At 38.0% G+C, this 16899-nt stretch overlaps 1 protein-coding gene across 1 annotated transcript in view; it reads right to left on the reverse strand.

Annotated features, from left to right (window-relative positions):
- Nucleotides 1–1521: 1521 nt before the first annotated feature.
- Nucleotides 1522–16899, reverse strand: part of c1d (C1D nuclear receptor corepressor) — a 33608-nt gene continuing 18230 nt past the window's right edge. The window contains exon 5 of the mRNA XM_056471578.1: nt 1522–1971. Within this exon, the coding sequence (XP_056327553.1) occupies nt 1867–1971 (105 nt within the window). The 3' untranslated portion in view covers nt 1522–1866. The remainder of the gene's footprint in view (nt 1972–16899) is intronic.

The following is a 16899-nucleotide window of genomic DNA, read 5'->3' on the forward strand; positions in this document are numbered from 1 at the left end:
ACCTCTTCATCTGTGCGCACGATGTACGCTCTCGCGAGCGAGGTCATGCCTACAGCGCGCGCGCGCGATCAGTTCTCTCCGCTCGCTCGCTGGTTTTTCTCTCTGCTCGCGCGAAACATTTTGGATTTTTGTCAGTCCTGGGGCGGGACTTGGTTCACTTGTTATCTCTAGCGCTATTGGCTACTCTACCTTTCCGGAAGTTAGCCGGGATTGGACGCCGATTAAACGACGAACCATAATTCACGTGATCTTATCATCACCTTAACAAACATGGCTTCAGCGGACCAGCACGTAAGTAATCATTTCATTTATTATGAAAATTATTGCCTTTGTTAGAAAAGGTAGTTATTAGAAACTTTATTAACAGGCGCCCTGTTTACTGACACATTGTCTTGTTAAATCAACTAATCTACTTAATCTTTAATTTATATTTAGTTTACACAAAGCAAATTAAAATTTTTATTATGCTTACTTTGTAGTCAAAGTATCAATACTTCATCAATATATGCAATTGCACCATTGAAGGTAGTAAAACTACATTATTCACAAACTAGTGTATACTTTATATTTGGTATTCTGCTCAAATAAAGTATATAGCATTGCACACTGTATTTTTTCTTTCACATTTAAGTTTTCATTATATAAATTTTGTTTAGAGGGAGCACTGCAAAAAATGCTTTTCTTGTTTAGATTTTGTCTTGTTTTAGTATAAATATCTAAAATCTCTCATATCAAGAAGAATTTTCTTGACGAGCAAAACATATTGTCTTGTTTTGAGAAATAATATGCCAATGTGAGTTTTTCCTTAAAACAAGCAAAACAATCTGCCAATGGGGTAAGCAAATTAATCTCGTTTTTTCTTTTGACGTAAGATTATTTTGCTTACCCCATTGGCAAAAACTCAATTAATATTAACATATTATTTCTCAAAACAAGACAATATGTTGTTCATCAAGAAAATTCTTCTTGATATGAGAGATTTTAGATATTTATACTAAAACAAGACAAAATCTAAACAAGAAAAGCATTTTTTTTCGAGTGGTTCCAAACCTTTATGAGTTTCTTTATTCTGTTGGACACAAAAGGAGATATTTCAAAGAATGTTAATAAAAAAACAACTTGAATTGAAATTTGAAGTGTACATTTAAAGGGGTAGTTCACCCCAAAATTCTAAATTACTCACTTTTTACTCAAGCTCAAGTGGTTCCAAACCTTTATGAGCTTCTTTATTCTGTTGGACACAAAAGCAGATACTTTGAAAAATGTTATTAAAAAAACAACTTGAATTGAAATTTGAAGTGTACATTTAAAAGAGTAGTTCACCCCAAACTTTTAAATTACTCACTTTTTACTCAAGCTCAAGTGGTTCCAAACGTTTATGAGCTTCTTTATTCTGTAGCACACAAAAGCAGATACTTTGAAAAATGTTAATAAAAAACAACTTGGATTGAAATTTGAAGTGTACATTTAAAGGGGTAGTTCACCCCAAAATTCTAAATTACTCACTTTTTACCCACCATCTACTGGTTGCAAACCTTTGAGCTTCTTTATTCTTTTGAACACAAAAGCAGATATTTTGAAGAATGTTAGAGGCCGTTATCCATTGACATCCATTGTAGGAAAAACAAATACTTTGGAAGTCAATTCTTACCGGTTTCTTTAAAATAGCTTGTTTTGTGTTCAACAATCAAGTGAATGGTGAAATGACAACAGAATTTTCAGTTTTGGGTGAACTGTCCCTGTCTATGAACTGTCTATTCCAGAGGAGTAGCACAGGGACGGAAGAATAGTCATAGAAGAATTTCAATAACTAAAAAGGGTTTAAGTTTCTGAGTGGGCACAAACTGATAATGAGCAGAGTGACCTTCAAAGTTCTCTTTGGCAATGAGTAACAGCTGTTTCCTTGGGCCGGAACCTCACCACACGAGCGAAACATGGGAAATGAGATGGGAAATGCCGCTGTGAGGACACCTGTTCAGGACAGAGACACAAACATGGAGGAATTACATTTTTTGTCAACAAGGTTAGGCATATTAAATATTACAAAATAAAGTTGTTTTTGTTGTGTGACAGAAAAGACAAAAAAAAGGTTTATAATATGCTTTAAGGGGACCTATTTTTCTGACCCTCTTCTTTTCACATTTTCAGTTTTCCACAGAGATAACAGTAGTCCTGTTTTCAATCTGCCACTATGCTGACGCACAAGAATTTGTAGCTCCGCCCTCTTTTGAAATCTCATTTGAATTTAAAGCAACAGTCACCAAAACGAACAATTTGGATCAAAGCTTTTTGGGTTATATTTCTGGGGTGTTTTTAGCTAAAACTTCACTCAAGGGACATCAGAGATTTATTTTACATCTTGTAAAAAGATCCCCTTTAATCAATCAACTTCACAAATACAGAAATGTTTAAATTTGCACTGTAAAAAAAATATTGTTTATTTTTTTTGTGTTACTTTGAAACTTAGAATTAAGTTAGATTAAAATATGATTATTAAAATTCAGCTTCATTTTTCAAATTAAGATTAAAAGATTCAATTTAATGTTTTAAATCAGTTTAATGTAAGTTAAAATTACTTGTAATGTTAATTTGAATCAACTTATAAATTTAAGGCAACAACTATTTTATTACAGTGTAGATTTCTTATTGAGAACATTTAAATGCGCACACTGAAACATTATCCAACAAGTAAATTAGACATTCAGAAGCTGAGAACTCTTTTCTGTGGACCATTTATGGAGGAATTCCATTATCATGCTGGACAAAATTAGTGTTCAAACAGTTTATGCATGATTTTAGGATTTTATTCCAGGAAATGAAAGCAAACTCAAATAAAACATTTCAAAGCAAAACCATTCATTGTAATTATTGAGTGAGGTTTTTGTATGATTAGAGCCAATGCTCCACACAGAGATGTGATAATATCATAGCTTTTGTTTTAAATATATATATATATATATATATATATATATATATATATATATATATATATATATATATATATATATATATATATATATATATATTGTTCTCTTTATTCCAGACACTAGCTCCACACAACATACATTAAAAAGACAGTTATGGCAATATTTCATCAAAGGTGGCTGATAACATACCTCAGTAAGCCTAGGATTTACCTGCAACTTTAAAATGTTATTCTGAGAATTCTCCAAAGCAAAGTTCTCGTCAAACCAAAAAATAAACGAACCCTTCCAGAATAATTCACACGCACTACACCACCATGTTTTTAAAAATAATTGTAAATGCCAAGGACACTTTTTCTCAAAGTGGTGTGTACTTGTGTTTTTTGTTATAAACTAAAATGAATTTGTTATAATTTGTATGTAAATTTCTGTTATAAACTTATAATATGCAATATAATGCAAAGCAGAGAATGTGCACCCTTGAAACTGTTAGTAGTTGCGGGTTTAAAAGAAAGAGTTGCTATTGGAGCATAACAGATCACATGTTTTGAGTTACGTGAAGTGCGAGACCACTGCATTATGGGTGAAACTGACATGGTGGCAAAAGAAGCCAACGATACAGAGCATGAGAAACAGTTCATTAATCTGCATGGTCTAAGAGGGCGCACAGGGTAATTTATATTTGAATTCTGTTAGGTTTTATGTATATTGTTGTAATATGTGAGTTTACATGAATGATGTTGTGTGTAGAGACTGATGTTACTGGATTCAGAGTTGTCGCATGTGTTCATATGCATATCAGCGGACATTTAAGTGAGAGACTGTGAAAAGGACTTTGAGAAATGCATATTTTAAATGTTATATGTTTTATTTCTTGTAGTTTTCACGGTGTCTACTGCAAAGAGAGAGAGAGAAAGAAAACAAATAAACAGCAAAGACATCAGTATGAAGCGTGGCTATCATTTTATTTAGATCAGTGCAGCTACAATAATCCTCATACAATCATTGTATGCAACCTGCAGCTTATGGAGACTCTCTTTTTTTAAATTATACCACGGAGGAGCTGTGTATGAAGAACTGCAACAGGTTCTTTTAAGTTCAATAATTAATATATATATATATATATATATATATATATATATATATATATATATAACCTTTTTTAACAATATTTATTTGTTTCAAAATGTATTTGTTTTTATGACACCAGATGCTGTTAAAGAGATGTATGAAAAAAATGAAAATTTACTCATTGTTTACTCCCCCTCATGTGTCAGAATATTCATTTTCAGCTTAAAGGGATAGTTCACACAAAAATGAAAATTTACTGACCCTTCACTAGTCACACAAACACATAGACTTTCTTGCTTCTGTTGAAGAAGATATTTTGAAAAATGTTACAAACCGGTAACTATTGACTTCCATATTGTTTGTGCTTCCTACTATGGCAGTCAATGGTTACTGTCTTTTACCATTCTTCAAAAAATCTTTTTATTATTGATTTTTTTTAAATAATGGTGTAAATAGTGAGTAAATTTTCACATTTGGGTGAACTAATCTTTTCAGCATGACTGTGTTAGGATTTCATCATGTCTAAAAGTGAACAAAACCCTATTTTCAGTCTCTTTCTGAACTTTTTGCCTTTTGGTGGCATCCCAAAAATGTCTGTCTGACATTACAGCTTTATTAGAAAGACATATTGTCTTGGGAGCTTTACCCTAGAGCAGGCATGTCCAAGCTCGGTCCTGGAGGGCCGGTGTCCTGCAAAGTTTAGTTCCAACCCCAATCAGACACACCTGGGCTAGCTAATCAAGCACTTACTAGGCTTTCTAGAAACATCCGTGCAGGTGTGTTGAGGCAAGTTGGAGCTAAAATCTGCAGGACACCGGCCCTCCAGGACCGAGTTTGGACACCCCTGCCCTAGAGCTTTCACTGTTAACCAGAGTCTGTCTGACATTAGTGTTTGGTTTGTTGTCAACATGATCATGCCATTCTGAACTAGGCTGGGTAGTAAACCACAACCAAATTCTCCTGAAACCTACTGCTGCGTGTGGACTTGTATAGCTCACAGTTCTCCTTCTGAATTGCTTGCTTTAAATACGACGGTAAACAGGCTGCACTAATGTAATAGTCACAGTGGGTCTCATGTGGATGACGCAAATATACCCTACTTCAGCCCCAAATAACACAGTGTAAAGAAAGAAACCCGCAAGCAGAGAGGGTGGAGATGAACTTGGCTCTAAACCAAGTGTGAAAGCAGCTTTGAGACCATCAACTGACCTTATAATTAGAACAAAGCCAATCTGCAAAGACAGATCCTCCTCACCGCGAAAACACTGCGGCATCCATGAGAGGAATGCAGACTGTGAAGATTTACTCAGAGGAGCAATGAAGTAAACATACTGTAAGTAAATCAGCTGAGTAGCACACAGCACCTACAGATTCTTCCTTATGCCTGTGTCAGGATTCTGCCTCTTCGGTTCTTGGTTTGGTGGCAGAGTTCAGACACTAGCAGTAGTGGAAAGAGTACTGAAAATCATACTCAAGTAAAAGTACCATTACTTGCCTAAAAATGTAGTACGAGTAAAAGTATCTGTTGTAAATATTACTTAAGTATGAGTAAAAAATAGCCCTTTCAAAAGTACTCAAGAGTAGTGAGTAGTGAGTATTACACTGTAAAAAGCTGATGCTTTAACATGTAATTTGTGTGCAAACGTAACATTCTGTAGTGCATTTAGTTATTGCCCAGCAGACACACAATATCATAAGACGTTAATATTAGGTTGAATTTATGTTGTGATGTCACAGTGGTAAAGTCCACACAACGTCAAGCTGTAACATCATTAAATGTTGAAATTTGGTTAATTTTAGGTTGATTTTAGGTTGGACATTGACCTTGGCCTGTCATTAGGTTTTGATGTCAACCCGATTTTAATTTAAAAACAAAATGTTATGGGGTTAATCTGTCATCAATCTGACGTCATGTTGACGTCTTGTGCCTGCGATGTGTTTAAGGCCATTTCAGTCATCATACAGTAAACATCTATCATCTTCTCATCAGTGACATGCATCTAAACCAGGGGTCTCAAACTGCCAGCCAACGGGCCATTTACGGCCCACCCTCTGCCTCCCTCTGGCCCGCAACAAGATTCACCTAACCCACAACCCTCCCCACCCCATTCAGATCGCAATCACCCACCACCCCCCGCTCTTCACTTCATGCACGAACATAACATCCATAATCAGTTTGCCACCATCAACCAGTCCACTCAACCTCCCCCCTGCCCCCACCTCGCCCCCTTTTCATTTCACGATAGCCCCCCACTCTTCAATTCGCTATCTCGATAACACCCCCGCCCACCCCCACTGTCCATTTTTTCCAGCACATGCCTCTTTGAAAGTCTATGCACAGTATTGTTATAACGGCACTCATATCGTTTGTCAGCCACTGAAATAACCCCCCACCATCTTGAGTTTGAGACCCCCTGATTTAAACAGTCTCTGGGTCAATGTGTGTAAAGATTTTGGACATCTTCTTGGACATTTTTAATGCTTCCAAACAGTTTACTGTGATTATAAACCACCCATGTCTTGAGGTAGTTCATTATGAAGCGATTTACCTTCTATGTTTGATTTGATTGGACAGGAATCATAAGACTACTCGGCCAATCCCAATAGACAAAAAAAAGTAGTGACTGCAGGTTGAAGGAAAGTAGTGGAGTAAAAGTACCATTACTGCACTAAAAATGTACTCAAGGGAAAAGTTAAAGTACACATTTTTATGTGAAGTTTATTTAGAAACTAATTTCGAGAAGATCGCGTGCTTATGATTGCTTGCGGCTGGTCCCGCATTATTTAATTTATGATTCACCAATCAGACGATTCCTAAGCCACTGTAAACACCCTAAGTTCCTTATCACAGCCATATTTGTCACTGGAATGTCACTGGTTCTAGTCCTTACCAAGCCAGCCGACAAATCTGTGTGGAGTTTACATGTTCTCCCCGTGCTCACGTAGGTTTCCTCCAGGTTAATCCGGTTTCCTCCCACCGTCCAAAAATATGCAACTTAAGTTACCTGACTAATCCAAATCAGCACCATAGACATGCTCCTAGTAAGTAGTTATCTCTTAAGAGTAATCACTATCTGTTCATTTGCTACTACAGCAGGGGAGTTCTCGAGATCTACCTGAGCTCAAACTCCCCTCTCGCCCCGGAGGGAGCCCCAGGCTCGAGGATCTTATGAGCTCAGGGCTCTCTCCCGGGACAGGATGTCAAACAAGATTTATAATCAATCATCAGCTAAGTGTGAACTCTTGGAAATTGCTTAGTAAGGTACAATTCCTGAGAAAAACTACTCAATTACTGTAATTTGAGTATTTGTAATTTGTTACTTTACACCACTGGACATTTGTTATTATTATTATTGTTATTATTATTATTGTTGTTGTTATTATTATTATTATTTTGTTGTTGTTGTTTATATTATTGTTATTATTATTGTTGTTGTTGTTGTTTATATTATTGTTATTTTTGTTGTTGTTGTTTATATTATTGTTATCATTATTGTTGTTGTTGTTGTTGTTATTATTGTAATTGTTGTTATTATTATTATTATTATTATTATTATTATTATACTCTAACTGAAGAGTTGAATAATGGCTACAGAACATTCTGCATTTACCTCCATTTTCATCCAATTAACATTTAATATATTTTCAAGTCAAAAACAATCATTTTCAATTAAAATAAAAACTTGAATAATTAAATAATTAAATAAAAAAAATGTAGCCTCGGTGAGCACAAGTGACGTAACTTCGAAAACACCAACTTCAAAATCTTGGCCCAAACAGCAGTATGTGTAATGAACAAACTCATCAAACCAGCAGTCAATTCACACATAAAAGAAAAAACAATAAACGTCAATAAGACACCACACGGTATATTAGTACCATAAAATAAATGAATGCCTGCCGTTAAAACAGACGAATCTAATTGAGCATTGTCCAGAGGAGCTGCTAAATAGTTTTTAGCACAAAATATTAGGCAATAGTGCAGCCACATTTCACAGCCTCATATGAAATAACAGACTGTAACATTTCCAAAGTTTTACATGCAGTAAAAAAAAACTTCCACAGCATTCTCCCTTTATGAGAGACCCGGTTGCACAATCGGTGATCCTGGGTGCAGTAAAAAAAAATGAGTTTGCAAGACTGCTGGAGAAAATAATCCTCAGTCAAACCGTCTTTTGATGGAGTTTATATGAGAGAGGAGTGTACCAACATGTTTTATGTTTCTCAAATGTGCAGCTGGAGGAATCAAATAATGTACTCGCTCAAAGACAGAAGAGCAGAAGGAGAAGAGGGGAAAAAAAGTGGTTCGCTTGTTTTCGAAGCCTTCCCTCTTAGCAGATGTTGTTAATTACACAAGCGTGTTTGACAAAGAGTTCAAATCGCACTGTTTTCAACTCAAACACAATTATTCTGCCAAGGTTTGTGTGCGTTGGCACGCCGTTTCATCTCTACTATTGTTTGGTTTGTTATTAGCGGCTGTTTTCTCAGCATGTGTGTGTGCGCGTAGCAGTTTCGCACAGGACTCATGACGACTAAATATGGTCCCCTTGTCATTTCTTTGCATTGCAGGCGGTGAGGGAGACTCGTAACATTTACGTTTCACAGATTGTATTTAAATGTGACTGTTTGGTAATGGATGCTAAAGTCTTTATCAGTTAGGACAAATGAAAAATAGTCAACAGCTATGCCGGTTTAGATTTTTGTTTAGATTTTGACACCAGACACCTCATGGTATACAAGGACCTAAAACTGATTATTTTGTATATTAAAAAAAATAATAATAATAAATATATATATATATATATATATATATATATATATATATATATATATATATATATATATATATATATATATATATATATACTGTTGTTACAATTTTTACAACCACTAACAGAGTTGACAACAACAGAGTTGATGGCAGGGGCGAATTTAGGATTTTGATTTAAGGGGGGCTCAGCTCCTTATGAGGTTAAACATTTATATATATATATATATATATATATATATATATATATATATATATATATATGTATATACTGTAACCACTAACAGAGTTGACGGCAGATATGAGATTAAAATGACGGAAGTAATGGCATTTCCCGTTTTTTGTGATTGAATAGGTTAATTTAGACTCGCCACAAAAACAGCCTCACTGCTATATACAGACATGTGGCTTAAACTTCTAACCGCTGTGCATTCTAGGACTACGTTCTCAGTTGTATAAATCAAACTGCACGCAAATGTAAAGGTAACGATGATTAAAGTTTTAATAACCAGCTTGCGTGTGCCTCACGGCCGCGACCCGTACTGTTATCGTACAAGTTCGTTAATTCACAAACTACGCGTGCTCTCTTTGTGTGAACACTTTAAAATATCCGCATAGTTGTTGAAAGTCATGTCCCAAGAGTGTTTTATAACAGACATTCGCCCGTACATGAGGATCTAGCGAGACTTGGTGATGATTCAGTAGTGAACAGCGGTTCACTGTTCCTGTCAGCCCACATAGCAAACGGACTTGGCCCAAATGTGGCCTCATTATGGCACTGCTGACATGTTGCCGGCTCTGGCATGCATAATGTCAGCTGAATGTGGGCCATGCATGGCAATGATGACACTGCATGCATGACGGAAAACTACATTTGGGCCAGTTGTGGATGGGAGGTGTGTGGCCCAGATCAGTGTAGCGATTGTTCACATTGTTTAGGTAACATTAGGTTGGGGTATGGCTTAGTTTTTGGGGTTTCAGGTTAAATGCTGGTTATGGCCCATGTGTGGCCCTTGTCTTTAATCTAGTTATGGGCCACTTCAGGACCATCATTCTTTGTGGTATTTGGGCTGAGGGAAAAGTTATCGTGTGGCCCGGAGCTGGGCCAGAAAATATTTGTTATGTGGATAACGCATGTTTGGACTGTGGGGGTAACCGGAGCACCCAGAGAAAACCCACTGAAACAAAGGGGAGAACATGCAAACACCTCACAGAAATGGCAACTAATCCAGCCAGGACTCAAGAAGGTTGATCCAGCAAGCTTCCTGCTGTGAGGCGACGGTGCTAACCACTGAGCCACCGTGCCTGCTTAAATGGCGTCCATGAATAAAATATTCCAGCAATGATTTGTCACTACAACGAAGACGTGAAGTCACAGAGTCTGCAACAACATGTAGGTTTCACTCCAATTCATTAAGCTGCCTTATCGTTCGAGCAAATAGCATAACAGTGCGTCTGCTGTGGCGTTTGCGGCCCACGTTATCAGAAAACCAACTTTACACAAGCTCTCCACACACACCCGCTGATAAAGAGCTCTCCGGACAGCAGAAAAGAAGGCTTCCCAAACAATGCCACTGTTCTTCCTGTGCACACACACAAGACCCATCAATATCCTTTCCACTGTCTGAGTCAATATTAGCAGGGAGGTATTTGGCCTCGGAGTTATTGAAACACCTCCGCCAGGCTGGGCAGGTGTGTGTGGATTCTAGCATGCAGTGCTCTCCGTGTATCTGAGCTGCCTTGTTGGTGTCACCTTGGCTTCCGTCCCAGGGACACAGGACAGGCTGTTCAACGTGTTTACCCAAATGCACCCCTGGACCTTACAAAACTCTTCGGACCAAAATCGAACTGGGTTTCATACCTGTGCACAAACGCACACATTCTCATGACTGGCACGCAGGGGCGTTGCTAGACATAAAGCTCTACTGGGGCACGTACCCCCTTCCCCATTGCTTTTTGATTACATGGCTTTCACCAGCGTTGGTTCGGTTGCACATAGAGAATAACGTCTTTATTTCGCAATTACCACTCTTAATAAATACACGCATATGAAGTAAATCATATCTCAATGCATTTACTGGGGCACTGGAGATTTTTACTGGGGCACGTGCCCCAGTGAATTGGGTCTAGCGACGCCCCTGATTTAAGGCAAAATGACCAATTTGCAGACAAGAATATTAGGCCCGGTCCACATGAACATGAGTATTTTTAAAACCGCACTTTTTACTATACGGTTTCGTGTCAGGTGACTGAAACTGATATTTTCTGACAACTCCGGCCAGAGTGAAGATTTTCCAAAACTCCGTTTACAGTGTGATCGTGTGGACACTACAACCGAGTTTTACACCTAATGTGGAAGACGCGAATGAGGCAAATTCTGCACATTCACGACAAACGCATCCCATATTTCATGTTGTTTGCCTGTGGTATGGTAACTCACCTCTGTTTTCACGTTTACATTGATTTGTATGCAAGATACTTGTTCAAATACTTAATTTTGTGTGCCTTACTGTTACAAACTTAGGCCCCGTTTACACTAATGCGTTTTCGTTTTAAAATGCATACAATTTGCTCCGATTACTCCATCCGTCCACACTACGCCGGAGTTTTCGAGCCCCGAAAACAGAGCGTTTTGAAAACGCTGGAGAAGCCGTTTTCATTCTAAAACGCTGATGCTCCGTGTCAGTGTGGATGAGGGAAAACGGAGACATCTGAAAACGTAGGCGGGGCTGCAGACATTCGCCTATCTGATTGGGGCTATTTCCTCAATATTAAGTAGCCTACAGACAGTTCAGTCTTACATCCTCTCCTAAGTTCAGACTTCGCACGTTTGATATGGAAAACAAACTCCCGAGTGTGTACTTTATAAAGTCATTCACATCACCCTGGCTATATTGTTTCACTATCTTAACAATAAAATGAAAACATGATGTGAGGAACTGACTATTTTCATTTTGATATTAGCAACTTCAAAATGTTGAGGCGTCGTGTAGCTACATATTAATATGACCGTCATCTTCATGCATATTTATGAAGCTGATAACATTACTGCCTCCTTTCATTTTCATTGAAAATACGAAACATACCCTCTCTATCACTGAATATCAGTTTTAATGATCAATAATGGCCATTATAAAAGTATAACGTACAGTAAGATACAACAGAGAAAATAAAAGCAAGCAATCAGTCAGATGTGCAGAATCAGTGCACATGGTTACATTAATGAAGATATTAACCTAACTTATCTTTGCGCTCAGCCAAAACACGTTACCTGAGAACAAGTAATAGATTCAAAAGACCAAATTCTGGGAATATGTCGCTAGATAGAGACAACAAGATGAATTAAATATCACGTTTGACAAATATAGTGAGATTAGATCCAGCGGTAGATCTTTGAACATTCCGATGTGCACAGCTCTCCTATGGGTAGATGTGCTCAAAGCACACTGCAGTGCATGCCAGAGAGTGTGTGTGTGTGTGGTCACGTGATGTGCGTTTCCAGCAGTGTAATGTGGACGGAGAGTTGTTCAGAAACGCTGACTAGCTTTTTGAACTTGCTTTGACTATCAGAGAGTAAAAACAAATCCCCACCCCCCCATTTTGGATAGTTCAAAATAAGGTTTGGGACATTTTATATGCTGCAAAACAGTTGCAGGATGACACTGTATGTCTGTAACAACATATAAAACATCCAGAGTATTTTAAATAGCCACTTAAGAGCTAAAATGTGATGTCCACGTATGTGTCCTAGGAGGTTAAAGTAACATTAATTAAAATCATTTGGGAAATATTTGAAAAAGAAAACAAAACTCACAGGAGGGCTTATAATTTTTACTTCAACCGTTATAAACCATGCAGCCACTTCATAGACATCCCATAATAACAACGCTTGTCATCTGACCTGAGAAAGAGAGCGTTCTCCGTGGTGTCAGTGTTGAAGGAGCAAGGTCACACCTGGCGGAGTGATAGATGAAGTTTCTTTAAACTCTCTGTCTTACAGACCGGCTGTTTACTCTCCATTGAAGTCTAATGGGATCCTTTTGAAGGGGCAGAAGTTGGCAGACCTCAGACTGGGAGAACAGCGCTCGATTAGTTAATGACACATTCGGCTTAAATCAAGCATAATCACCATTAGCCACTCAGGCAGCTCGCATCAGCTGTGGTATTTCCTACCATTGGCTTTTAATAGCTTTGCACATCGCGAAGGAAAAACAGGAAACGGGTGAAGAATGTGACAGTTGCGTTGCCAGTCCTAATTAAGACTGTGTTATATTACAGTAGAATTGAATAAAAATTAGATTTCACTCTCCACAATGTGGGTTTGTGGTTCATTATTAGGATTAGCATTGTAGCAGTTTTTTTCAATAGGAGTTTGAGCTTAAAATAAAGGTGAAAAATCAATCCAGAATTAAAGATGACCTATTATGCCCCTTTTTACAAGTTTTCAAATAAGTCTCATGATGTCCTAAGTGTGTATGTGAAGTTTCAGCTTAAGATACCACACAAATAACTCTGAAACTGCCCCTTTTAGTGACTGTCCCTTTAAATTCAAATGAGATTGTGTTTTTTTCAGAAGAGGGCGGAGCTGCAAATGCCTGTGTGTCAGCATAGTGGCAGATTCAATTCAATTCAATTTTTCAATTCACCTTTATTTGTATAGCGCTTATACAATGTAGATTGTGTCAAAGCAGCTTCACATAAAAGGTCACAGTAAATAGGAACAGTGTAGTTCAGTTTGTAGTGTTTAAGTTCAGTTTAGCTCAGTTCAGTGTGGTTTAATAATCACTACTGAGAGTCCAAACACTGAAGAGCAAATCCAACGATGCGCAGCTCTACAGATCCTGAACCATGCAAGCCAGTGGCGACAGCGGAGAGGGAAAAAAAACTTCACTAAAGGCGGAAGTGAAGAAAAAAAACCTTGAGAGAAACCAGGCTCAGTTGGGCACGACCATTTTAATTTCTCCGCTGGCCAAACGTCTTGTGCAGAGCTGCAGTCTCAGTGGCGGAGGCTGGAAGCTGGCCTCAGCGAAGACTCGTCTGTCTCTGGAGCGTCACAGGAATCAGTCTCATGTTCTCCACTCTTCCAAGACCATCGCAGTAGCTGCTCAGGATTCGGCCAGGTCCAGGATATGGAAACCTTGGGATCATCTCGTCGTTGGTCTTGGATCGAATCAATGACTCTGCATAGTCTGAGGGCCTCGGGAAGAGTATCCTCAGGTGGAAATGGAGAATAAAGAAAATAACTAGCGTAGCTGATGTTCACAGTGTATATCAGCAAGATGTACAACCTGTGTGGAAGCCCCCTAAGTGGTGCACTAAGTGTATGCTTTACTGAACAGATAGGTCTTTAATCTAGTTTTGAATTGGGAGAGTGTGTCTGAGCCTCGGACGTTATCAGGAAGGCTATTGCAGAGTTTAGGAGCTATAAATGAGAAGGCTCGACCTCCTTTACTCGACTTTGCTATTCTAGGTACTACCAGAAGCCCTGAGTTTTGAGACCTTAAAGAGCGAGTTGGATTGTAGCGAGACATAAGATTGGTTCGATAAATAGGAGCTAGATTATTTAAAGCTTTTTTATGTAAGAAGCAATATTTTAAATTCAATACGAAACTTAACAGGCAGCCAGTGTAAGGAGGATAAAATTGGTGTGATGTGATCAAATTTTCTAGACCTGGTAAGAACTCTGGCAGCTGCATTTTGTACTAATTGAAGTTTGTTAATAGAGGATGCTGGGCAGCCAGCAAACAGTGCATTACAGTAGTCCAGCCTAGAAGTCATAAAAGCATGGACTAGCTTTTCTGCATCTGAGATGGATAGCATACTTCGTAACTTAGCGATATTTCTCAGATGAAAGAAAGCAGTTTTTGTGACATGGGATATGTGATTTTTAAAAGTTAAATTGCTGTCTAATATGACACCCAGATCTTTTATAGTAGAGCTAACGCTAACTTTGTATCCCTCTAATTGTAGGTCGAGTTGTGAGATCTGCTGTGTACAGGATTTTTTCAAAAACAAGACTAATGTCCTATACTAATGAGGGAGAGATCATCACTAATGGGCGGGGCTTTCCCCCTCTGATGACACGTACAAAGCGAGAATGTCAATCGAAGTGTTTCCTGCAGACTGTTTTGATCAAGTGCGATTATAAAAAATAGTATTAATAAATTTTTACCATTAGAAGCTGGTTATATTCACAGATTTTCAAACAAATGACAAGTGTTGAACTTCAAATCAATCAAATCGAATCAAAGTTCCACCATGCACATCCGAAAAAGAGTGTGTGTTCAGGCTGGTTCACAGGTCACCTGAGCTCCCTCGCTTTCATTTTGTTCAGCTTCAGAAGCAGGTATGACGGAGGCACGGGATGTTTAAAGGAGAGCAGATAATCTTACAGGCCGCAAGGATCAGTTAAGCTTCTTGTCAAGTGCTCTTCTTCAGATCAGACCCTACGGCGCAACCGTGACATGTCAGGGTGACAGTCTAGACGGCAGCTGTCTCACTGAGAACATTTCCAAAACTCCACACGCAGGAATCATTTGTCTCTTTTCCAGCCCAGTCAGAGGGGAAGTACAATTTTCCCTGCATATTTGCTTGAAGATAAGGGCTTCATTGGACCGTGTGCCCTACAGAAACATTCCATCAAAACTGTCTCCGAATGTAAACACGGGCGCTGACGCTTTCAGGCATACAAGTGTTAAAGAGCACCTGCTGGGACCCGTATTATAGAGGCTAAACAAGCTGAAGAGAAGTATTAGAAGAGTGAAATATGGTCGGTCATTTCCAGGTGGTATACTGTAAAAAATAAACGTTATTTACAGATATTTGTCTGTATTTTTTTATAGAATTTTTTCATTATACAGTGAAATACCTGTTGTTTTGCAGATTTGTTTTGTAATAAAAATAACATTAAATTTACAGTTATTACTTTTATTTTGGTATTACGTTATTTTTCGTTTTTTTTAAAGGAAATTTTCTGTATATTTAGAAAGTAGCACATAATTTCACATTAATATTTACAGATTATTCCTGTAAAAATAGGGAAACAAAATTCAGTCAAATAGTTTTAGTGAAGATAGTAATCATATGACGATTAAAGTGAGGTTAATAATGTCAAATAATAGCCTATTGTTCATATAATGCATGCGCTGTAAACTAAAAATGTTTATTTTACTACTCTAACAATGTTGCTATGCTAATTGTTACAATCACCAGTGATCTAGCGAGAGGGTTCTGGATGCAGACCTGGCGCAGAGCTGCATCCAATGCTTTTTAATGCGCTCACCTAACCCATCCCCTAACCCCTAGCCTTTATGATGCAAGCTGAGATTGCATCACTCAGTGATCATAAAGGCTGCATCCGGATACTATTCGATCTAGCGGCTGCGGATCGCTGGAAAACTACACACACGCTACTTTAACAAACTACAACTTCCAGCATGCACCTCACACACCAGAGTTCCTAATTCTAACTGATTACACACAGTCAGAAGATCGTTATAGACTGATTTCAAGGACTATGACAAGGACTGGAGGGCCGGTGTCCTGCAAAGTTTAGTTCCAACCCCAATCAGACTCACCTGGGCTAGCTAATCAAGCTCTTACTAGGCTTTCTGGAAACATCCATGCAGGTGTGTTGAGGCAAGTTGGAGCTTAAATCTGCAGGACACCGGCCCTCCAGAAGCGAGTTTGGACACCCCTGGTTTAGTCTAAACCCAGAATTAATCTGAATTAAAGGGATAGTTCATGAAAAACCAAATGAAATTGAAAATGTACGCACTATTTACTCGCCCTCAAGTGGTTCCAAAACTGTTTCCACTGAACAAAGAACAAGATATTTTGAACAAATCTTAGAAACCTGTAACCACTGACTTCCATAGTATCTATTACAGATCTAAATCAATGGTTACAGGTTTCCAACATTTGTCAAAATATCTTCTTTTGTGATCATCAGTAAAAAAAAGAAACTCAAACCACTTTTGGAACAAGTAAAAGTAAAGTAAGTGAAGACGATTTTCATTTTAGGTGAACTATCCCTTTAAATGTTAAACTTTATAAAGATTATTAAAATTATTAGTAAAAAAATATTAATATTTGAAACACTTTATAATACTACTATTAGCAATAATGCACTATCAA

The sequence above is a fragment of the Danio aesculapii genome, chromosome 13, assembly GCF_903798145.1.
Source record: "Danio aesculapii chromosome 13, fDanAes4.1, whole genome shotgun sequence".
NCBI lineage: Eukaryota > Metazoa > Chordata > Actinopteri > Cypriniformes > Danionidae > Danio > Danio aesculapii.